Source organism: Bufo bufo, chromosome 8 (assembly GCF_905171765.1).
Source record: "Bufo bufo chromosome 8, aBufBuf1.1, whole genome shotgun sequence".
NCBI classification, from domain to species: Eukaryota; Metazoa; Chordata; class Amphibia; order Anura; family Bufonidae; genus Bufo; species Bufo bufo.
Window position 1 is genome coordinate 191,131,876 of NC_053396.1, and position 25,933 is coordinate 191,157,808.

At 44.6% G+C, this 25,933-nt stretch overlaps 1 protein-coding gene across 1 annotated transcript in view; it reads left to right on the plus strand.

The window, feature by feature from the left end:
- CLIP3 (CAP-Gly domain containing linker protein 3) overlaps nucleotides 1-12,044 on the plus strand; it is a 35,974-nt gene extending 23,930 nt beyond the window's left edge. Inside the window, exons 4-14 of the mRNA XM_040442846.1 lie at nucleotides 100-193; nucleotides 853-1,014; nucleotides 1,095-1,213; nucleotides 1,810-2,046; nucleotides 2,747-2,882; nucleotides 3,553-3,681; nucleotides 4,964-5,098; nucleotides 5,218-5,341; nucleotides 5,441-5,505; nucleotides 7,862-7,934; nucleotides 11,448-12,044. Coding sequence (XP_040298780.1) covers nucleotides 100-193; nucleotides 853-1,014; nucleotides 1,095-1,213; nucleotides 1,810-2,046; nucleotides 2,747-2,882; nucleotides 3,553-3,681; nucleotides 4,964-5,098; nucleotides 5,218-5,341; nucleotides 5,441-5,505; nucleotides 7,862-7,934; nucleotides 11,448-11,502 — 1,329 coding nt within the window. The 3' untranslated portion in view covers nucleotides 11,503-12,044. The remainder of the gene's footprint in view (nucleotides 1-99; nucleotides 194-852; nucleotides 1,015-1,094; nucleotides 1,214-1,809; nucleotides 2,047-2,746; nucleotides 2,883-3,552; nucleotides 3,682-4,963; nucleotides 5,099-5,217; nucleotides 5,342-5,440; nucleotides 5,506-7,861; nucleotides 7,935-11,447) is intronic.
- The last annotated feature ends 13,889 nt before the right edge of the window (nucleotides 12,045-25,933 follow it).

A 25,933-nucleotide genomic window follows, 5' to 3' on the forward strand; every position in this document is an offset into this window, starting at 1 on the left:
AAGATATTATATTGACATGAGGTTATATTTGGGAGGGATTAGATATTTCTTAAAATTGTATTTTGGACATTTATATAGTTGTTTTTTTCCCCCTGACAGATCTTGAAAAGGGGCTGTCATGTGAATGACAGGGATGGGCTCACAGACATGACGTTATTACACTATGCGTGTAAAGCTGGGGCACATGGTGTAGGTAGGTATTGGCGATCACCGTTGTACAGCACATTGGACAATGGGCACATAAAGACCAGCCAGAATCCAGCTGTAGGGGGCACAGCTATGGGGAAGCAGAGGCACCCAGACCCTCTTGCTCAATGGGATTTGTTGGCACATGGTAGTTAGGACACCCAGGGCATCCAGTTACAGTTCTTCAGGAGGTGGCACTGGCTGTAAACTCCTCCCGAAGTCTCGCATTCTGCATTGCTGTGAGTCTGAGGTGGTAGTTCAAGATGGACTACTGCGCACATGGTAGTTGGGGTAAGCCAGTGGGTGGATGGGTTGGTGCCTCCAAAAGTATATACTAGAAAAAAATGGCGGATATATGAATTTGCTTTGGAGCTGATCAATTGCTATGGGGAACTGCTCTACTTTTACTTTGCAGTAGTTTTGATACATTTCTATCAATGTATCAAAGGTGCTCTTGCCCATTGCCCCGCAAACCCTCCGCAATGACATGCCCATAGTGACGTCACGTTCATTAGTCATGTCACCACATTGTCCCATTGCTCTAAGCCATAGTGTGTTTTGGTGAAATGGTGCCACCAAGTGTGGTTGTATAGGTGACCTATGGCTGTGGGTTGGCTGGAGAGGCAGAAGTCATCACCTTTAATAGTGGCGTGTTCATTCATTCAGGAGACCCCGCGTCCGCTGTACGACTAACCAATCAGCTTCTCCTGCTGGGAGCAGACGTGACCCTGCGCAGCCGCTGGACGAACATGAACGCCTTGCACTACGCTGCTTATTTCGACGTTCCCGAACTGCTACGCATCTTACTGAAAGCATCAAAGCCCAAAGGTGAGAATAAAAATGACAGAAAAAAATCCACACATACGCTGGTGATCATTGCTGAATAACTTGCACCTTTCTTCTCTTAGTGCTCCATTCCACCTGCAGCGACTTCAACCATGGAACCGCTCTGCACATTGCGGCCTCTAACCTATGTCTGGGGGCTGTGAAATGTCTCCTGGAACACGGAGCCAACCCCTCAGTGAGGGTAAGTACTGCCTCCTCTACTTAGCTGTAAGCCAGTCTTGAGAATGTCCTTGTTGGTCAGAAGCAGAGCTCATTTGACACATCAGCCTCCTCTCGTTGGGTACGTCCACATGGATTTCCATGGATTCCCTGCAGGTCACAACACAACCCCATTCACTTACAGTAGAGAATGAGAATATAAAAAATCTCATCTTCACGCTTCCACAATGATATCCACACATAACTTGGCCTACAGTGCGCATTTTATGTCCTTAGCATGTTGCAGGTTTTCATTACAGATTTTACTCACTGCCATCTGCAGGGTAAAACTGCTGGAAATCCATAACAAAATCTGCAAAACCGATATGGACACCATCACGACTATCCCAAGATTGCCACCCAGCTTTCCTGGACCCCTGGATGTGGAGTCCTCATCTACATCCCCTGCACGATACTGCTGCATAACTATGCATGTCTGCTGTTCCGGACGCTGGGTGGCAACCTCTGGTGGAACTGTCATGGTGGCCACGTGGGCTGTTGCACAGCTTTTGATCCATGTCCCCTGTGCCTCATTTTTGGCTCAGAACGCTTTAAACATGTGTTATTCTTCCATCACAGAACAGTAAAGGCCAGGTTCCTGCTGAAGTGGTTCCTGACCCTATGGACATGGGACTAGACAAGGCTGAGTCAGCCATGATCGCAAAGGAACTGAAGCAGCTTCTTCAAGACGCTGTGCCTTTGACTTGCAACCTGCCCAAGGTCACACTGCCAAACTACGACAACATCCCTGGTAACCTGATGCTGGCGTCTCTTGGGCTGCGGCTAGGTGACCGGGTACTGCTGGACGCGGAAAAGGTACAAGATTTTACAATTTTATGCTTAAACATACTGAGAGGGAGGAGAGCCATAACTATCTGTCTCAAGTCTCTTCCTGCAGAATCAATGGCGGGCAATTGTATTCCTGCCCGGGTGGCTGTAATGTTTACTGAGGGATACATGAATTGTAGTGATACGACTGACCAGGTCTGGTCCAGGTGTGAAGGGTGTCTTAGCAGTGTCCCTCACTGCAGTAAAGTCTTAACAGCTTTGGTAGCAGGTTACCTTACTGACTCCAATGCTTGGCCATGCAGACCCTAGGTTCTCTAGTTATCTCGCTCGTCTTACTCCTTCTCTCCTTCTGTAGATCATGCAGAGTCTCTGTAGCTTTTTGGGCCTAAGAAGAGGGAGTACAAGTCTCAGCTTCTTTTCTCTTCTAAACTCTCCCTATGACTGACTAGAGCTAGTGGTGGAGCCAGTCCACACCTTATAACCTACAATGGCTAAGCCAGGATTATTAAACCCAGCTGTGCCATCCATATACAGTTATGCTGGGTGCAATAATACATAGCATGACATAACATTACATGACATAACATAAAGAAATGAATAATTTGCAAATACCCCCTTGCTCTGGGGTACTGCATATGCATCAATAAAATATCTAGTGGAATAATACCGCAATAATCACATATGATAGTAATTGTTTCACCTCAACTTTGTGGGTACTTTTTGGCAGGCTGGTACTCTACGGTTCTGTGGCACAACCGAATTTGCCAGCGGTCAGTGGGTGGGAGTGGAGCTGGATGAGCCAGATGGAAAGAACGACGGCAATGTGGGAGGCATCCGCTACTTTATCTGTCCCCCCAAACATGGTGAGTAATGAACCTAGTCCTAGATGAGGAGGCCTGTCTTGGATACTACACATTTTCATATATCACATCTACGTTGGGTATAGGATATTAGTTCTACTCATGTGTACGTATAGCTATATGATGACTTTATATGAAATCCATGCATGGATTTAAAGGCGTCATCCAATTTCAAGAACTCTTCCCCCCCCCACATGTGCCGGGCACCTCACCGGGCACTCACCCCGCTCCCGGGCGCCGCTCCTGGTCCCTGCACCGCCGCTGCTGCTTCTCCCTGTACACGAATGAAAACATCCGGTGTCGAGGGGGAGCAGCCAATGGCAGGCTGGGACGAGCATCCCTAGCATCGCAGGTGACGCTAGGGAGGCTTGTCCCCATCCCCGCCTGCCATTGGCTGCACCCCCTCCCCCCCCGACACCGTCCATGTACAGGGAGAAGCAGCAGCGGCGGTGCTGGGAGCGGTGAGCGGGGTAAGTATATTACCAGTGAGGGGCCCGTCACATGTGGAGGGGTTTTCTTGAAATTGGATAACCCCTTTAAATGAATTGCAAGGAACATACGGGACTCCTTCATCATGGCTCAGGCATCTTCAAGCTGGAGTCCATGTCTGACATATACCATAATTACTTGCATGCCCGCCTAGACCTATACTCTCTTTTATTTTACTTCCTAGGAATTTTTGCTTCAGTGTCTAAAATCAGTAAGGCTCCAGATCATACACCCTCCTCCGTCACCTCAACACCAAAGACCCCGCGAATGGATTTCTCCAGAGTCACCGGCAAAGGGAAGAAAGAGAAAAAAGGTGTGCATGCATGACACCACATACATTGATAGCCATGGGAGTTGTAAGCCGGTTGGCGGGCCTAGCGGTATTGCCGATACACAGTGGAGTAGAGGTTGTGTACTATACAGGTGAAATTAATGGGTTATTTACAGTTTGGCATGGGATGGCAAGGTGAGCAGTGGTGTGGTAGTAATACTGCACTATAGGCCACAGTAAGGCTGGCTGACAGCTATCTCTCTCGACCCCCCTTATATAAAACACTCTCACCATAGCCGATTGTGTGTATGTTCTCAATACGGAGAGAGGGGTGAACTGCAGCCAGGCTTATCCAGCTTGTCTCCGGAGAACAAAAGCATTGTGCATGTTGAAATTAAACAGTCTGATCCTTCTATTCCCTGCCATCTGCCATCTGGGAAGAGCTGGAAGACCGCCATACACATCGGATGGTCAGCTGGTCCCACAAATACTAAATGGAGGACATTTATTAACCCCTGTATGCAGGGGCATAGCTTTAATGGAAGCAGAGAAAGCAGCTGCTAACGGGCCTGAACTCAGATTAGGTCCGACCAGGAGGAGGTCTAAAACATTCTATTGTCAGGGCCCCCTCAACAGTATTATAAAATTACATTATATACAGTGACAATATATATAGTGACTCAACATACAGTATATACGTTTAGGAAACGAACGGAGTGACTGTCAGGCCTTATCTTGACTAGCCACAAGAGTGGGGTTTGCACGGGAGGAGGTGGTTGTGAAGAAGTAGCTGTGGGCACAGTCATTTCTAGTTACGCCACTGTAAGCCTGAAAACCGGCATCAAAAATTTGCAAAGTTTGGTGCCACCCATGCTTATACAAAATGTTGGCAGTTGTCCAAAGCAGGGGCAGTACCGGCTCTGAAAATGTTTTATATGCTTCGACAGGAGACTGGGGTAGGGTATACTGGAAATCTAAACCATCTTCTGGTGTACAGTTCCATTTGGTGGGTGGATGTGCATAGATGCACCAAGATTAGTAAGGTATGTGCACCTCTTATGTCTCATTCACGCGACAGTTTTTCGGTGAGTGATTTCCATCAGTGAGCCAAAACCAGGAGTGGAGGCTCCAAAGAGATAAGGTATAAGGGAAATATCTGCATCTGTTCTTTGTTTAGAGCCGCATCTGGTTTTTGGTGGAAATCACTGACCAAAACACTGACGTGTGAATAAGGCATTAATGTGGCATAGCTGGGGTCAGCGGGGCATAGATAAAGACCGGCATGAAATACAGTAATCCTTCTATCGTATGGTCTCTCTCCCAGCAACGCAGAAGAAGTCCGTCAGCGTTGGCAGCTTAGACAAAGAGGGGCTCAACATTGACCTGGGGGACCAGGTGCTCGTAGCTGGGCAGAAACAGGGAGTGGTGCGCTTCTATGGCAAGACAGACTTTGCGCCAGGTAAGTTCTACGCTGTATTGTAGAAATGAGCAGGAAAAGATTATGGGGTGCAAGATGTGAGTTTGGCAACAATCATTTAGAGTGTATGATGTAAAATAAGATCTGTCCTTCTCCATCAGGATACTGGTTCGGAGTTGAGTTAGAAAAGCCTACAGGAAAACATGATGGGTCAGTGTTCGGGGTCCGGTATTTTACCTGCTACCCAAAATATGGAGTATTTGCTCCACCCTCCAGGGTTCAGAGGTAAGTTTGGTGCAAGGCTCCACATATACTTTGCGTAAAGGTCTAATGGGCTTTAGTGGGATAAGAGCATCATTCTTAATATTTGGATATTTATTGCAGAATTGGTGGCCCGAAAGAGCCTCAAGTGGAGAGCAATGGTGTGAAAAAGGTTCACCAAGTTACTAGTAGGTATACGGCATATACTGTAAACCTTTGTGGTGCTGGTGGAGAAAGTGTATGTGACTGGAAATTCTAGATTGTTGACAAAATTAGCACATGCCTATGGAAATAGTCATGCCACAGGCATTACAATACTTCTAAGTTCCAAGTCCAAATGAGTCAAAAGATCTTACATAGACTGGACAGTTCACACCAAGAAAAGGACGGCATGTGGGACAGTGGGAGTGGTCGGACCGGACAGAGGACAATAGAAGAATGAGAGTAGTGGTGAAAGGGTGGTAGGATAGAGCAATAGATGGTGCTAACAGTGTGCAGTAACATAGTCGGTAAGGTTAAAAAAAAAAGACAAGGTCCATCAAGTCCAGCCTGTCATCCTACCATGCTGATCCAGACGAAGGCAAAAACTTCTTTGAGGTGGTCACCAATTGCCCCATACTAGAGGAGAAAAATTCCCGCTTCACTGTAAATCTGGTAATCAGTATAGATCCCTGGATCAACGTCCTACCTCCAGAAATCTAATACCCATAACAAGCAATATTTTTACATTCAAGAAAGGCATCCAGACACTCTTGAGCTTGTACAATGAGTCAACTCCTCTGAAACAGAGCTCCATAGTAACACTGCTCTTACAGTAAAGAATCCAGATCTATGCTGCTGATGAAACCCGCTTTCCTTTAGGCTTAGAGGATGTTCTCCTATCATGGGTGCAGGTCTGGGTATAAAAAGATCATTATGTCTGTACTATCCATTCATGTATTTGTACATTGTGATTAGATCTTCACTAAGTTGTATTTTTAAACCCCAAGTTTGATAACCTGTCTTACTACATTTCACCATTTCCCTTAATTACCTTGGTCACCCTTCTGCGCCTGCTATAGTTCAGCTAGGTCCTTCTTGTAGACATGTGTCCCAATTGTACCCAATATTCCATGTTTGGTCTCACTAGTCATTTGTATAGAGGAAAAATGATGTTCTTGTCATGAGCATCTATGCCTCTTCTGATTCATGCCATCATTTTTTGGCTTGGCAGCAGCTGCCTGGCATTGGTCAATAATGTTTACTGTCCACCAATATCCCAAGTCTTTTTCAGTGGTAGCAGTGTCAGACTGGGGTTCTTTAATACCACCAGAAGGAATTATTCTTGGGTCCCAAGCCACATATCATTAATAAAGTCTAATAGGTTTAGACAAAATAGATTCTAGTGGCAAGTGACTGGTTCCAAAGGGAGCCCCAAATGGATTTTATCTCATGGACCTTTGAGGCCTACCATATTATCAGAGCCTGGGCCTACCGGAGGTTCCTCTGGTATTCTGGTTGTACAGTCCTATGCTGAGTGGTGATTTTATCCAGTGTTTTGCTATCTAATGCAATTCTACGGATTGTTATCTCGGCACAGGAGCATGACCTTACATTATCTATGTTGAACTTCATTTGTCATTTCTCTGCCCAAGTCTACAACTTCCCCAAATCTCTGTACAATGTTATATTATGCTCCTCTGTGTTGATTACCTAATACATCTTAGTAGGATCATCTGCAAATCTACTCTGTAGACCTCTACAAGGTTATAAAAAATGTATTGAAAAGAAAAAGGACCCAATACTGACCTCTGTGGCATCCCACTGGCGACTGTAACCCAGTCTGAGGCTGTCCTATTATAGCTACCCTCTGTAGGAGCACAACGTTCAGGAGGAGCACACTTAGGAAGGATGGTAGGACAATATGGGTGCATCTGATGTGGCTATCTCTTACACTACTATATACTGTAGGAGGGGACACATTTGCGTCCAACAAAGCCAGCCATACATGCTCCTAAGATTCTCACATCATTTATAAATCTTATAATCTGTCCATTGTGCTTGGACCTGATATAAGAATGTGTCACAAGAGCTACATATTACAGCAGATATGTCCATCTCAAGGAGCAACCAGAGAAAAATAAAAGCGATGATAGTAAAGGTCATAAAGAAGGCAATGTCTTCATTGGAGCCAACCCAATGTACAGCTGAAAATATAGGACGTGGCAGCTATTCAGAGACAAGGCTGTCCATGTAATACATAGATGGGTCAGATCTATCAGAATAAGAGCTGATTGGAAGTGGTGGTCCAAAGCAGTGCACCCCCTCTATGATGTCCATATGTCTACATATAACATCTCTTTTAACATAGGGATGCAATAAAATGGTATCAATAGATTGGGACAGGTTGGGAGGATAAAAGGAAATGTGGGGGGGGGGGGGCAGATATGATTTAGACAATTTGGAAGACTCTGAATGTAAGCAATTGCTATCCTGAATGTAAATATGTAGAAGAATATTTGATGCATTGAATTTCACCTCAGAGTCCCGTTTTCTTCTATTCAGTGTCACAGCCAAAGCGTAACTTCAACACAGTGCGGACACCGAAAGAACTTGCATCGGAAAATTCCCTCTCCAGGTACCACTGCTGCCCATAGGACTTTACATATAGCCAGCTATGCATCTGTGACTTGACGCTACCCTCCATCATCTCTATATCACCACAGCACGTTATGATGCAGGATCTTATTGCAGGCAGTTTTAGAGCTTTTCCAGTCGCTGTATTTGCCAATAATTGTAAAACATGTCTGTGCACTGATGTATAAATTTTTAGAAATGCAAGGGGGACTGATATAATAAACGCAGTCCCCGTCTCATCGCTCATGATTATTTCTCATGATTACTTTATGAGATATTTAAAGCAAGAATGAAGAATGAAGTTAGTTTCATGGCATCTAACTGAAATGGCATGAGGGAGGAGCAATGTAAGCCACATACTTGCTCACAATGCTCCTCCCTCATGTCCTTTTCAGTTGGATGCCGGCAACCTTGACCACCTCTTGTAAAAGCAGCACTCTAACATGAGACAGATTGAATTGTCATAGTTCAGTGATATTTTTCCACTAGGAAATAAGATATACAAGAGCGGAATTTAATTAATTCTCCTGACAAAAACACAGAATTAGAGATGAACAAGTACAATATGATTTCTGCCGATTCTTCAAACTTTGGAATGAATTGGCTGAATCGATTTTCTCGTTTTGAGATCTGCGTTTGGAGAACTTGAGCTGAAATAATCCTCTCATCGTATGCTATGGACTGATGCAACAAATGGCACATCTCTTAAAGAGAATAGTGGCAACTAGATGAAACTTAAAGGGGTTTTTCCTAGATTTGCCTATTTTGACTAAGAGCAGGACTCCCCCACCACTTCAGTACCACCACTGGCCGATCAATTGTCTAAGCCAGTGTTCCTCAAATCCAGTCCTCAGGGCCCACCTTCCGGTCATGTTTTCAGTATTTCCTTAGTATTGAGCAGGTGATATACAGTAATTATGCATAGTCAATGCCTCAGGACTATATTCTGTGAGATATTCTCAAATCATGACCAGCAGGTGAGCCTTGGGGACTGGAGTTGAGGAACACTGGTCTAAGGGGTCTCAACCATGATACCGTTACTGGTGACTTGATCAATACTGTGTAGAAGTGGCATACACAGAAATAGTAGGACACCATCAAAAAATAATGGGTCCCATTCTGCACTGAGAACCCCACCAAATGTATGCCTTTCATAAGGTTGATGTCCACCCTGCCTTTCTTAGGTCCAAAATGATGTGCTGATTACAGGGGTTGTCCAGGATTAGAAACACATGGCTACTTTTTTCCAAAAACAGCACCACCTGGTCCATGGGTTGTGTAAGGCATTGAAGCTTGGCTCTACTAGATTCAATTGGGTAGAGCTGCAATACTACACACAAACTATGGACAGGGATGGCAATGGTTTTTTGGGGGGAAAAACAGCCATGTTTTTGTAATCCTAGACAACTCCTTTCATTTCACAGTATGTATGCATAGGGGTAGGTAGCTTTGCGTTTCTGTCTTAAAGGAATTTTCCGGGAGTAGAATATTAATGGTCTATCTTCAGGATAGGTCATAAGTATCAGATCAGTGGGAGCCTGACTCTCAGTGGTTTAAACAGCCCATGGTGCAATGGTGAGCGCTGCAACCTTTTTCTAGGCACAGCTCAGTCCCATTCAAGTACAACATACCAAATGCAAACATCAGACCTCCATTGCCTCTTCAAACACCTAATAATTTGGGGTGCCAGGAATCCGACCCTCACGATCTGAGTTTGACCTATCATGAGGATAGTTTATCAATATTGTATTCCCAGAAAACCCCATTAATGACATCACTTTGGCTGTATGCAGCCACCACTAGGGGAGCTAACTGCATATGGATTTATATGTATATATCTAGCAGGGAGCAATTCTGACAGTATCATGGTCAACAGAGGTAGCAGCATTGTTTGCTATATGTAGGCCTCCTTATAACCAGGGAAGTAGTGGAGATCAGAGCCGTACCTGTCAATATTACTTCCAGATTATATCTATATATAAGATATAGAGGCCTCCTTCACTTTACTGCATTGACTTGTGTTTGAATTAAGTTCACAGCTCGCTCTGTATATTGTACTTAGTCACTTTGCATTGTGCTCGCTGACTTTCCCAGTATTGTATTGTCTCATTGTATATACTGCATTCTATGTACGGTGTGCTATATGAATAGCAATGCAAACAAAACACTGGCGTTGCCCATGACAACCAATCAGCTGTTGAAGCAATGGATGAAATCTGATTGGTTGCTATTAACAACACCATTGTTCTTGTTTCCATTAGTCTTGCAGTCCATGTGACCTACCATCATTCTTTAGAATTTGCCCCCTCCCTGGTCTGTGTGCATTCATCTGCTCTGCACTCATGATTTTCATCCATTTTTGTGTTCTGTGTTCCATAAATTATTATTATTTTTTTTATTTGTGCATTTTTGCTTTGCATTCACTCCATAGTCAACTGCTGTCAATGTACTCTCTGGTTAAAGGGGTTCTCCAGTTCTACCTGACAGTATATGTCCAGAGGCATTTGGCTATAATTATATAATTCTCTAAGCCAAGCACAAAGTCCATTAATTTCATTGGTGCAATAATATCACATATTTAAAGGGGGTGTCTAGTTTAGAAAATCCATTTTCAAATGCTCTGTTAGGGTGGAATCTTCTGTCCAAAATGCTTAGCTATAAACCAGAGAAGAGCTTCCCTCACTCTGGAGGACCCTGCACATCTGTGCATTAAAGAGACAGTTTTTTTTAATAGAAAATGTGTAATACTTCAACTCACCTATGGGGGTGCTGCAGGGATATTAAACACGTACTGGCTGATTCTTTAATAGTTTGATCGCTGAAGGTTTTAGCAGCAAGGCAGTCTGTTATCAGGTAATTGCAATGAGATCCTTCTAGCAAAACAGGATTTTCCCCTGAGAGTAGATGTCAAGTCAGAAAATATTCTGATCAAATCTGTCATTGGTTTCAATGGATGGAATCCTATTTGTGCTCGACCATCATCCTATGGTTTTGCACTGAAGGGGTCCAATTCCAAATATTATATCCCAGGTCCTGGACCTCACCAGTCTAGTCTTCTAAAATGCCTTAAAGTGTTGTCCCAGAATGACATCTTATCATATATACACAGGATATAAGATATATGTATGCATGAGATTTGGGGGGTGCTGAACTCTCTGGGACTGCTGAACAGAACCTAGTATAGTGCTTGACTATCTTCAGAAGTCCTATTGAGTTTGGAAAGAATGGCTGTGTCCATGCTTGACCGCCCCTCCATTTAAACAGGAGACATGGGACTCCCATTCTTGTGATCAATAGAGATCCCAGCCACCAAACTCCACAGGAGAGGTGATAAGATGTCATTCTGGGAACAACAACACCTTTAAGATCTGTCAGAAGGTGCTGAAAGAGAACCTCTTTCTTTCCATTTTCAGTTCTATGCATTTATCTGCTCTGCGCGCCTTGTTCATTGCCTCCTTGCAGTGGCGCTCTTTCTCTTTGCACTGCACTCACTGTCCTTTCTGTTCTCCTTCAGGTTGCTGTTTTGCTGTTGGTTTCCCTGGCTGCTTCGGGCTGAGATGCAATCTTAACCCTTTCTCCCAATCAGCCCTGCATCTTCTAAAACCCTGTCATTTGGAGCCACAGACTTCCGCCTCCTTCTGTCTGTGTCTGCATCCCTTGACTCCCCAGTGCCTTGTCTAATGTTCCTCTGAAACAGGGGCCCCTCTGTGTGTCACTGTCTGATTCAGTGCAAAAATAAATTTCCGGAGGAGGGGGTAAGAAAGTTCCTGCTTCATACCAGTGAAGGTTTTACTTGCTTCCTTTCTTAACAGAACCTTCAACTGGACACCAAATGTAGGAACCTACAACGCTATCCAAGCTTTCTCTAGCTGCCATTCATTTTCTAGAGGAAATATTATAACATGTCATGGGCCTTTAATGTCTAAAAACTCCACGATAATGTCCACAATACTACTAAAAGTCAACCGACATCAACTAACTGGTTCAATCACCCATCAAGATCATACGAGGCTTGGCCTAATCTCAAGTACTAGTTGCAGCCCATGACTAGCAATTGGTAATGTCACCTAGGCCAACAACGGTCCACCACATCTTATCCTACCTTCATAATTAAAGTCCATGTATACCATATAGTCATGGTTGGACATGTATTCCATGTGGTTATCACATAGTACTTGAGCAAGTCTCTACTGTATGATATTGCTGAGTAATTTGTGGGGAAAAAGTGAATGTAATGTAAAGCTAGACCTCAAAAAAGACATTTGATGTATGTATATAGCATGCCCAAACTCTACGGTATCCATTTTCTATAATCTCTTCTATAGACAACTCCATATCTGTAGGGTACCTTCTAGGACATTGACCTTGAGACACCACAAACCATGTTTGTGTGTCATATTACGAAGACACCAATGAGATTGTCCATGGATGATGGGAGAAATTGGATCACATTGAAATTCATTGGTCACCATCACTTACATAGTCTTCCGTTGCTCAATGTTTCTCTCTAATTGAAATTTGTAATAGTGGAAGATGGACCACAGTCACCAGTGTCTTACTCTTGTTCCGTTGGCTCCAGTCCTGTAGCCTTAATGTTGACTCCCCATGTAATGTTCTGAAGATCTTCTTACATCTTCAGATTCTGGTCTTCTTCATTGGGTGCGATTTACTGACCCCATATTGAAACCATGATGATTTGGTATCTCCCCATCCTCCTTGGTTCAGCCATGAATGTCTACTATAGCTTGTCCATAGTCCATCATGTTCAAGTTGAGTATGAGGTCTGTCCCTTCTTTCCAAGTCCATGACTTGCTTCCTATCACCTAGCTCCATGGCTTTGACATCTTGATTGCTTCCTAGACCCTTGTCTTGATAATGTGGCTTATTTTCTACTGGTGGTGCCTTCCACGTTTTTGGCTACAATGGTTTCTTATGTTCTAGTTGTTTTTTGTTCATCATCCTATCCCTGGCCAGTTTCTTCCTATCATCCTCCAGTGTCTTCTTGCAATAACTTTCACTCTTTTGGGTGAACTGAGTCAATGTTCTAAAATCCCATGAGGCATGCGACCAAGACGTTGCCAATTGGATTTGTCTACCCCACCCTATTACCCCATGTATAACAGGTCACTGCATGCAGCCCCTCCTCTGTACATAGTAGCATGGGGTATTCTGTGTGCTGTGAGTGGTAAGTATCTCTGTACATTGTGCTATATAGTGCCCAGCACAACCCCACCCGGGGCTCACTGGGTGAATCAGAGAGGATCTATAGAGCGTATATACAAATGGCAGCATATACAGACACACCATATACGGACTGACATACAGTAAACAATACATGCACAGTAGCAGTGGTCTGTATAGCTATATATATTCATACAGTTGGCGTGAATACCTGTATACAGATATACTGTTACATATATATTTGGAGGTATCTAGGACACGTTTGTGAGGATGTATTTTATTCTATGACCCCCGGGCGGGACATCACTAATTTTCTCGTATAGCGGACCCAACATATTTCCCTTGAAACGTGTTCTGGGGCCCCTTCTTGTTATCCTGCGTAAAATCTTGTGATCTGCCTGTAACTTGTGGTCCTAATAACCCTGCATACGGGACATGTGTCAGATAATAAACTGATTGAACTACTGATCCGTCGTGACGAGTCTTCTTGTTACTTAGTGAATAGGTGAATGTTTGTGAGGATGATGTCGGTTGGTTTTCCGGTATCAATATTATTATTATACGCACTTATGTAGCGCTACTATATTCCGCAACGCTTAACAGACATTAGCATCAAGCTGTTCTCAACTGGCCTCACAATCTAAGGTCCCTATCAGTATGTCTTTGGAGTGTGGGAGAAAACTGAAGAACCCGGAGGAAACCCACGCAAACACGGGGAGAACATACAAACTCCATGCAGATGTTGTCCTTGGTCGGATTTAAACCTAGGACCCCAGCACTGCAAGGCACCAGTACTAACCACTGAGCCACCGGATCCCCCCATGCTGAATAATACATTTGGTATGAGCAGTCAAGAAGAGTGGGGGAAGGGAAGTGACAACTGCTCAGGATATATTTCTGTCCTAGAAAAGCGGTTGTCACATTTGAATTTCACCTGAAAAACTGCATTCATACGTTGCGTGTTACACACACAGATTTTTGTGCGGAAAGTCCACAGCCTAAGGCTTCATGCACACGACCGTATGTATTTTGCAGTCCGCAAAAACCAGATCCGCAAAAAATACGGAAGACATCCATGTGCATTCCGTATTTTGCGGAACGGAACAGCTGACCCTTTATAGAACAGTCCTATCCTTGTCCATAATGCAGACAATAATAGGACATGTTCTATTTTTTTGCAGAACAGAAATACGGACCTACGGAAATGGAATGCACACGGAGTAACTTCAGTTTTTTTTTGCGGACCCGTTGAAGTGAATTGTTCCGCATACGATCCGCAAACAAAAAACGGAACGGACAATACATTTGTGCGCATGAGCCTTAATACTGCACCAGCTAAGTAGAAGCAATTTTCAAAATCTCATCTCTACAGTGCCGAAATTGTCAGCGTGGAAATTGCCCTGTGGTGCGGATTTCGAAATCTGCAGCATGCTCATTTTTTGTGTGAATTTTTAGTGCAGATTTCAACCTTTGCAATGTCTGGAGCAAATCCGCATCAAAATACACAAGTAACACAATCAGATTTTGGAGCGGAAATGCAGCGAAATCTGCACGTAAATCCATGCAGAAAATCAGAATGACCTGAGCTGTGTGCTTATACCCTTAGTTCACTGCTATGAAGTTTACCCCAATGGATGTGTGTGAGTTTGGGAAACTGGATTGCAGGAACTGATGTGATCTCTGTACAGCACCGTGGAATATGGTGGAGCTATATGAGCAATGGGAAGGGTTACGGCACCCTGAGTAGGTAAAGGGGTTAACGCCGCCAAAACTGTTTTTTCTCGAATATGGAGTCAGCTACCGAACAGTCCAAGGTGCCGAACAGGAATCATAGGAATTATCCCCCTTCGCCCCCCTTCAAGTACGAGACAAGGCTCTGTATTGAGGGTCAAGCAGGAACTGTTTAATAGGCTACATGGCAGACTTTTATGCAGGTCTTCCAACAAATGTACACAAACCCCCCCTCTGCCTGTGACGCAATTAACAAACACAATGGGATCTGCCTGTGATACAATTAACAAACACAATGAGCTAACTTAATTACTCACAGGCAGAAAACACACACCTTTCCCAAAACACAGAAAACCCCCAAAACCCCACATATCCCCATAAACTACACATCCCTGGATAGTTCTGATCTGGGCGAATGTGGGTGGTGGGGTTTATACGCCAATGATGTTTTGTGATCCCAGTCTGGCCCTGATGGCACAATATATAACACGCAGCAGCAAGCACAGTTCATGGAGACAGGGGAGGGGCTAGGAATCGGTAGTGGGAGGAGCTGTGGATGGGGCATGGGGGCCCAGATTCTTGATATAGGGCCCAATGATTTCTATGTACGCCCCTGTCTGACACTCCAACTGTTTGAAGAGGAAGTGGCTCTTTGTGGACGCTGTGGCCTCTTCCTAGGACAGTGATGTCACATCCATTGGTCGCATAGTCTAGACGCAGCTCAGTCCAGTGAACGGGCCTGAGCTGCAAAACCGAGCGCAATCGCTGCAGTCTCCTCAAACAGCTAATGGCGGTGGTGCCAGGAGTCGGACCCCCACCGATCTGATATTGATGACCTATCCTGAGGATAGGCTATCACTATTAAACACCTGGAAAACCCCTTTAACATAACTAACCGTACGCCCACTTTCCAAAAGTGGAGAGAGCAGTGTAGAATTACAAAAAACAAACTGGAGTCTAAATGTTGCCAATGTTCTATTCCAAGGGGAATCCCTGTGTGGGACCCTGCGTGGACGGTCTGTGTGGATACCAGCGCTCACTCCTTAGATCGGGTAGCATATGCTATTTGATGAGCGTTGTCCCCCACCCAGAGCGTCAACCCAACAGCGCCCACAAAGATTGTAGTGATCAATGAATCAGAGTGACACAAATAATAAATAATAAATACATGTATAACACTCAAAATCCATAATTTGTGATTCCACAAAAAATACATGTGTCTATAAAAAGTGATAAAAAAAATAGTGATCGTGAAAAATAGAATAAGATGAGTGAACAACAATAAAAAACAATGGATAATAAATAGTAGTATAAATACAGTGCAAATTAGTGACTTCAAGGACGCTGTAAAAAAAGGGGGATGAATGTCTGTTCCAAATGTTTCCCAATAATCACATTTATGACCAGTCCCGCTTTATTGCGATATAAAAATATAAGTTCTGCCAGGATATCGGTAAACTGCAAAATGCGCAAATAGAATTCAAAGTATCCTCCTATGGACCATTACATCAGACACCCTCAGTGAAATTTACCCAACAGCAACGCAGTTGACTGTATTAGTAGCAGGGGTGTACAGGTTCTTCTTAAAAAAATTAGCATATTGTGATAAAGTTCATTATTTTCTGTAATGTACTGATAAACATTAGACTTTCATATATTTTAGATTCATTACACACAACTGAAGTAGTTCAAGCCTTTTCTTGTTTTAATATTGATGATTTTGGCATACAGCTCATGAAAACCCCAAATTCCTATCTCAAAAAATTAGCATATTTCATCCGACCAATAAAAGAAAAGTGTTTTTAATACAAAAAAAGTCAACCTTCAAATAATTAAGTTCAGTTATGCACTCAATACTTGGTCGGGAATCCTTTTGCAGAAATGACTGCTTCAATGCGGCGTGGCATGGAGGCAATCAGCCTGTGGCACTGCTGAGGTGTTATGGAGGCCCAGGATGCTTCGATAGCGGCCTTAAGCTCATCCAGAGTGTTGGGTCTTGCGTCTCTCAACTTTCTCTTCCCAATATCCCACAGATTCTCTATGGGGTTCAGGTCAGGAGAGTTGGCAGGCCAATTGAGCACAGTAATACCATGGTCAGTAAACCATTTACCAGTGGTTTTGGCACTGTGAGCAGGTGCCAGGTCGTGCTGAAAAATGAAATCTTCATCTCCATAAAGCTTTTCAGCAGATGGAAGCATGAAGTGCTCCAAAATCTCCTGATAGCTAGCTGCATTGACCCTGCCCTTGATAAAACACAGTGGACCAACACCAGCAGCTGACATGGCACCCCAGACCATCACTGACTGTGGGTACTTGACACTGGACTTCAGGCATTTTGGCATTTCCCTCTCCCCAGTCTTCCTCCAGACTCTGGCACCTTGATTTCCGAATGACATGCAAAATTTGCTTTCATCCGAAAAAAGTACTTTGGACCATTGAGCAACAGTCCAGTGCTGCTTCTCTGTAGCCCAGGTCAGGCGCTTCTGACGCTGTTTCTGGTTCAAAAGTGGCTTGACCTGGGGAATGCGGCACCTGTAGCCCATTTCCTGCACACGCCTGTACACGGTGGCTCTGGATGTTTCTACTCCAGACTCAGTCCACTGCTTCCGCAGGTCCCCCAAGGTCTGAAATCGGTCCTTCTCCACAATCTTCCTCAGGGTCCGGTCACCTCTTCTCGTTGTGCAGCGTTTTCTGCCACACTTTTTCCTTCCCACAGACTTCCCACTGAGGTGCCTTCATACAGCACTCTGGGAACAGCCTATTCGTTCAGAAATTTCTTTCTGTGTCTTACCCTCTTGCTTGAGGGTGTCAATGATGGCCTTCTGGACAGCAGTCAGGTCGGCAGTCTTACCCATGATTGTGGTTTTGAGTAATGAACCAGGCTGGGAGTTTTTAAAAGCCTCAGGAATCTTTTGCAGGTGTTTAGAGTTAATTAGTTGATTCAGATGATTAGGTTAATAGCTCGTTTAGAGAACCTTTTCATGATATGCTAATTTTTTTGAGATAGGAATTTGGGGTTTTCATGAGCTGTATGCCAAAATCATCAATATTAAAACAAGAAAAGGATTGAACTACTTCAGTTGTGTGTAATGAATCTAAAATATATGAAAGTCTAATGTTTATCAGTACATTACAGAAAATAATGAACTTTATCACAATATGCTAATTTTTTTAGAAGAACCTGTATATAGAGGTATATACAATGTCCAGACAACTCTGTAGTACCCCGTAGATTACTGCTGTTAGGCCACTGCGGTTAGAGTGTGAATACCGCCGTGCTTGATATCATCACTTATCGGCATACAATACCCCTTGAGGTATTAATTAAATATTTCTAGAATCTGTATGTTTGCCACAAGGGCTACGTTACCCTCCTGTGGACTTGGTGGAATGTTGCCGGCTTGTGTATATCCTGCGATGCTTGTGGTGATCAGTGATGCTTGAGATATAGTCCTGTATATTATACTGTACCCCTGTTCTGTCCCCACATGAAGGCGAATGAAGGTGTAACTGATAATGACTTTGTGACTGTCCTACCTTCGTATCCAAGCAGTGGAGCAGACCGGACCGGCAGATGCTCAGGTTAGATGGATCCAGACGTAGACATGAGGATGCAATCAAACGTGGGTTTATTTGATCCAGACATACAGTGATGCAATACAGGAATGCAGTAGATGCTGTGATGTGGATGTCTTTTCTGAGGCTAACTGCTGAGGCAACTGCTGAGGCAACTGCTAGTCAAAAACTGATGCCTTCACAAGCCAAGGTGTGTGTCTCCAGTCACAAAGAATGCAGCACTGAAAAAGGCTACAGGAAGTGACCAGGCCAAGGCTGCTAAAACCACGCCCAGAGATAAAACTTTATTTAACAAGAACGAAGGCGTGCAGCATACAAATTCCGGCCAGCAGATGGCAGCAGAGAACAATAGACTTAAACAACATAGGTAAAACAAGAAATAATACAGTGCAGAAATTCAATATGAAAGGAACAGCACACTCCCCGTCTGAAATTCACTTTGGGGATTTCACTATGACGAATGTCCATAAAATATAAACAACCTGTAAAAGAAAACATGTTAGAATGCAAACATAGATTAGTCCTGTTTTCCAACTTGAAATGGAGAAGATCTGCGAAGCTAGATACAGTCCTGTTCACCCATCAGGGACGTTCTCGATGGGTCTCATCCAACTGGAGAAACGTTCAAAGCGCTGACAACCGAAGCTGGCGGTTTGCTTTGTCCCAGTGACTAATGCACTAACTTCAGCGCGGATTTCTGGATCATTATCCGGATCCTGGATGCTGAAAACTTCCTGTACACATTCGTCTGCCTCTCCAAGCAGAAACTCTGGACCAAAGACTATTCCAACGTGATTTTGGTTGTTGGGTTCTGTCACCTTCAGATAGGCAACCGCTGCGATGGCCTCCGTGGAAGCGTCTGAGAACACGTGGAGTTCTTTCTTTATGCTAGAGGAAAGTGAGGTTTTAATATAGCATCTCGGGATGTGGATCTCATCCAAGGCACACAAAGATCGCTTCCAGGCTTCCCATTTTTGCTCTTTCTCGGAGGGAAGTGGGGTATCCCAATCCTTGACTGTTTCAGAAAACTGTCTCAGTAGAGATTTACCTTGTATGGTAATGGGCGCTACAAATCCCAGCGGATCGAATAGGCTGTTTACTACTGATAGGACTCCTCGCTTTGTGAATGGTTTGTCTGCACAACTTATCTGAAAACCGAAGGAGTCAGCCGAGAGATCCCATCTGAGGCCCAAGCTCCTCTGCACAGGTGGACTGTCCAGTCCCAAGTTAATGTCCTTGAAACCTGGTGCATGATCGCCTGATTCGAAGGCCCTCATAACGGCCAGGCTGTTTGAAGCAATTTTGTGTAGTCTAAGTTTAGCTTGGTACAACATACTTTGAGTCCTTTTGAGCAGATCGATAGCCGCTTCTTCAGTCGGTAGTGATTTGAGTCCATCGTCTACGTAGAAGTCCTTTTCTACAAAGTCTCTGGCGTCTTTACCGTACTTGGATTCTCCCTCTAATGCAGTGCGCCGAAGGCCGTAAGTTGCCACGGCAGGTGAAGGGCTGTTTCCAAATACGTGTACCCTGATTCGATATTCTGCCATCTCTGCGTTGGTGTCGTTATTCTTGTACCACAGAAACCTGAGGAAATTCCGGTGGTCCTCTCTGACTACGAAACAGTGGAACATCTGTTCAATGTCAGCGGTGATGGCAACGAGCTCTTTTCTGAACCTCATCAGCACTCCAACTAGGTTATTCGTCAGATTAGGACCTGTGAGAAGGACATCATTAAGAGATACACCTTGATGTTTGGCACTTGAGTCGAAAACAACCCTAATTTGATTAGGTTTCCGTGGGTGATACACTCCAAATGAAGGCAAGTACCAGCACTCGTCGTTCTTCCCTAAGGATGGAGCTGGTTCTGCATGGTTGTTGCGGAATATTTTGTCGATAAAGGCAACGATGTGTTCTCTCATCTCAGGCTTACTGTTCATGGTACGCTGAAGAGAGTTAAATCTAGACAGAGCTTGTTCCCTATTGTTCGGGAGTCTCACCCTGGCAGCTCGGAAGGGTAGTGGAGAAACCCAGTGATTGGTTTAGTCTTTAAGGAACTCATTGTCCATTATCTTGATAAATTCTCTGTCCTCTACTGACAAAGCTACTTTATCATCATCCTTGCTTGTGTGAAAGACTAATCTTCCCAAGTTGTCAGCAAAGGGAGGAATGTCGTCAGGTGGTTGTATGAGGTCTGGAGGCTTCTCTTTCACCTCATAGTGATGAGGGCAAGGCTTAATGCAAGTTGTGCGTCCATCTCCACGCACGTACGTTTTGAATGAGCGGATTTTTGATTGATCCAAGCATACATTTCCTATGACTACCCATCCCAAGTCCAGTCTCTGGGCGTATGGTGCATAGTCGGGACCATTACACTGTTGACGCACCTTGTGTACCCTTAGATTATCTCTGCCAAGCAGGAGTAGAATCTCGGCGTTGTTGTCCATAGGTGGGATAACATTGGCTAGGTGCCTTAGGTGTGGATGGTGAAATGCAGCTTCCGGGGTAGGAATTTCATCCCTATGGTTGGGTATTTGATCGCATTCGATCAGCGTCGGTAGAGGTATTTCCGTATTTCCACTGACGGAACAAGCGATGAATCCTTGTGCCCTCCTGCCGCTAGTCTCTATGCGACCCGAGCAGGTGTTTAAGATGTAGGGTTCTGATGGTCCCTTTATACCAAAGGCTTCAAAGAATTTAGGTCCTGCTAGGGAGCGGTTGCTTTGGTCGTCAATGATGGCATACATTTTTACTGCCTTTTCTGGTAGCCCCTCCGGGTAGACCTTGATTAGGCATATGCGGGCACAACATTTCTCACTCTGGCCCTCCCCACATACGTCCGAGCATGAGCAGGAGACAGCAGTGGCTGTGTTAGCGTTGTTCTGGGGCTCCCCGCCATGACTTTGAGCAGGACTGGTAGTGACAGCAGCCGGTGAATCCCTTGTGAGTGGAGTTGGGTGCATAGCTGAGGCATGTCTTTCACTATGACACTCCTCACACTTGATAATGGATTTACAGTCCTTAGCCATGTGCTCCAATGAAGCGCAGCACCTAAAGCATACCCCAAGCTCGGTGAGGACTTTCTTGCGCTCCTGTATGGTTTTGGATCTAAATCCTCTGCATTTGTTCAGTGAGTGTGGTTTTTTATGAATGGGACATTCACGATTGAAGGCCTTGTCTCCTGATGAGGTAGTGTACTGTCTACCAGTGGGTACTGCAGATGATGGTAGGTTAGTCTTTCTAACACTCACGCTGCTCTTAAAGTCTCTGTGTTTATGCACAATACTTTCATACCTTGATGATGGTGTCACTGAGGCTGTAGTATTGAACTCCAGGAAGTCGAGGCTGGGGTCATTCCTCATCTGGGACTGTTCATCGATGAACCTACAGAAATGAATAAATGGGGGAAAAGTGACGTCATGCACTCTTTTGTACCTTGAGACTGATGCCGCCCACTTCTCTTGCAGGCTGTATGGTAACTTCACGACAATTGGGTTCACCCCATGGGCTGTATCCAGGTAGCACAGCCCGGACAGACGAGGGTCTCTTTTGGCGAGCTCCAGTTCCATGAGCAACTCACTTAGATCCTGAAGCTTGTGGACATCCTTGAGACTGATCTTGGGGACGTTCTGCAGTCTCCTGAATAGTGCCTTCTCTATTGCTTCTGCACTGCCAAAGGTGCGTTCGAGTCTCTGCCAGGCTGCAGCGAGACCTGCTTCTGCTTGTCCCACATAGACAGTTCTAAGGCTCTTGATGCGATTTGTGGAGCCTGGGCCCAGCCATTTGATCAAGAGGTCAAGCTCCTGCTCTGCGGTTAGGTTGATGTTGGCGATGGCGGCTTTGAAGGTTGCCTTCCAGGCTCTGTAGCTCTCCGCACGGTCATCAAATTTTGAGAGACTGGTGTTAATTAGCTCTCTGCTCACCATAAACCTGGCAAACTCAGACATATCTGATTTCTCACTGCTTGTTGCCATGACAACTTGTGATGCCCCTGGGGCGTATAGGTTGCGTGGTGTGAAAGGGTGAGATGCTTCCGGGTAGAATGATGTTGCTGCAGGGTTGAGCTGTGGTCTAGCCTCTGTAGATTCTGATGACTGCTGCTTGAGCTGTGGAGGTAGGCCAGGAAACACCTGGTAGCCATCTTGCTGTAATAACTGCCCTTGAGAGGGCGCATCTGGGCGACTGTTATTGGATTGCTCGGGTGCTGTGGGTATCGCTGCCACTGCAGGTAGAGCTGACTTGGAGGTTTCAGTGTTGTTGGCTTGGACAGTACTGCACACTGGGGGTGGTGCAGATAACTGTTTCAGTACGTAGTCGCTGGTGCAATCAACTGGATCGTCTATCTCCTCTGGTGGCAAGCAGACTGAATCAAGGCCTTGGCTCAATGCTTGCTCAAGTAGTCTTACCTTTGCTAATGCAATTTCCTCTTCCCTCTCTGATTCAAGGATCTTTATTCGAGCCTCCGCTTCTGCCCTCTTGGCTTCTGCTTCTGCTTCAGCCCTCTTGGCCGCCGCCTCAGCCCTCTTGGCCGCCGTCTGTGCCTCTGCCCTCGCAAGGACTTCTTTTTCGGTGAAGGAACGCCTCACTTTGGATTGCTCTGCATTTATGCGGGCCTCTAGTAATCTTTCGCTCAGGGTGGAGCTTCTAGAGCATGATGATCTGTAGGACCGCGAGGAATGTTTGGATGAATGCGATCTGTGTGATCTAGTTTCTTGCAAATGAGAGATGCGGAGTTCCACTTTATCTTTAGCATCCAGCACCATGGTGTCTCTTTGTCGGTCTATTGATTCTGCCTTGCACAATTCTGACGGGGCTTCTTCAATATTAGAGTCTTTTAGAAAGGTTATATACCTTGTGGACAGTTTCTTGTATCTTTCATGGGCTGCGTTCAGCCGCCCGATGGCAACTTGTAAACTGGTGGCATCGCCTGAGGAGGACTTAAGTCCTGATATGAGGGAAGAAACTCGTTCCCATAGCTCTTCCAGGTTGTCACATAGCTCATCTTTCCTGGTGTGATAATTTTCTGTGATCTTTATAGTTGGTTTGAGAGAGCGCCTTGGTCGAGTGACTTGGTCTGCTGGAAGTGTGGTTTCTACCTCCAGCTCTCCATAATGATCAGTATCAGGTTGCATTTGCTTTGTTTCATCACTGGGGAACTGTACAAGGTCCTTTTCGGCCATTTTGATTTAAGGTGCGCTGTCTCTTTAAGAAATCAAACTTTTGAATTGGGGGTTGAAAATTGCTGTGCGGCTCAGATGAGGCACCCCGATGAGTTTCCCAAGGTGTTTTAAGTGAATTGCGGGGTTTTGGTTTGAGGGAGGCCCCGCGTGCGTGAACAGTTCTTATATCATGCGAGCAAGGGTTAATATAGGATGTAGAAAATGGCTTGGCGAGTAGTGGAGGACTTCCAGGCGAGAGTATATCTACTGCGGACACGCCGTGCTCCCCCTTGGGCTTATGGGACGTGCACTGTTGCTGGGCAGATTTGCTGGGAGTGGGCCTGTTGCAGGGGAGGTTCCTGAGTGTGGCGCTGGGCTCTGAGGGAACCTGTAGCCGGGCATTGGACATTCAGACGGGTATTGACTGGGGTATAAGGCTTTAAGGCAGTTTTTGACTTTTCTGTCCCCACATGAAGGCGAATGAAGGTGTAACTGATAATGACTTTGTGACTGGCCTACCTTCGTATCCAAGCAGTGGAGCAGACCGGACCGGCAGATGCTCAGGTTAGATGGATCCAGACGTGGACATGAGGATGCAATCAAACGTGGGTTTATTGATCCAGAGCAGTGACATACAGTGATGGAATACAGTAGATGCTGTGATGTGGATGTCTTTTCTGAGGCTAACTGCTGAGGCAACTGCTGGTCAAAAACTGATGCCTTCACAAGCCAAGGTGTGTGTCTCCAGTCACAAAGGATGCAGCACTGAAAAAAGGCTACAGGAAGTGACCAGGCCAAGGCTGCTAAAACCACGCCCAGAGATAAAACTTTATTTAACAAGAACGAAGGCGTGCAGCATACAAATTCCGGCCAGCAGATGGCAGCAGAGAACAATAGACTTAAACAACATAGGTAAAACAAGAAATAATACAGTGCAGAAATTCAATATGAAAGGAACAGCACAACCCCATGTATAGTCCTGTATATTATACTGTACCCCATGTCTAGTCCTGTATATTATACTGCCCCCCATGTATAGTCCTGTATATTACACTGCACCTCATGTATAGTCCTGTATATTATACTGTCCCCCATGTATAGTCCTGTATATTACACTGCACCCCATGTATAGTCCTGTATAATACACTGCACCCCATTTATAGTCCTGTATATTATACGGCACCCCATGTATTGTCCTGTATATTACACTGCACCCCATGTATAGTCCTGTATATTATACTGCACCCCATGTATAGTCCTGTATATTACACTGCCCCCATGTATAGTCCTGTACATTACACTGCACCCCATGTATAGTCCTGTATATTATACTGTACCCCATGTATAGTCCTGTATATTATACTGCACCCCATGTATAGTCCTGTATATTACACTGCACCCCATGTATAGTCCTGTACATTACACTGCACCCCATATATAGTCCTGTATATTATACTGCACCCCATATACAGTCCTGTATATTACACTGCACCCCATGTATAGTCCTGTATATTATACTGTCCCCCATGTATAGTCCTGTATATTACACTGCACCTCATGTATAGTCCTGTATATTATACTGTCCCCCATGTATAGTCCTGTATATTACACTGCACCTCATGTATAGTCCTGTATATTATACTGTCCCCCATGTATAGTCCTGTATATTACACTGCACCTCATGTATAGTCCTGTATATTATACTGCACCCCATATATAGTCCTGTATATTACACTGCACCCCATATATAGTCCTGTATATTATACTGCACCCCATATATAGTCCTGTATATTACACTGCACCTCATGTATAGTCCTGTATATTATACTGCACCCCATATACAGTCCTGCATATTACACTGCACCTCATGTATAGTCCTGTATATTATACTGCACCTCATGTATAGTCCTGTATATTATACTGCACCCCATGTATAGTCCTGTATATTATACTGCACCCCATATATAGTCCTGTATATTACACTGCACCTCATGTATAGTCCTGTATATTATACTGCACCCCATATACAGTCCTGCATATTACACTGCACCTCATGTATAGTCCTGTATATTATACTGCACCTCATGTATAGTCCTGTATATTACACTTCACCCCATGTATAGTCCTGTATATTATACCGCACCCCATGTATAGTCCTGTATATTATACTGTACCCCATGTATAGTCCTGTATATTACACTGCATTCCATGTTTTTTCCTGTATATTATACTGTACCCCATGTATAGTCTGTATATTACACTGCACCCCATGCATAGTCCTGTATATTGTACTGTACCCCATGTATAGTCCTGTATATTGTACTGCACCCCATGTATAGTCCTGTATATTGTACTG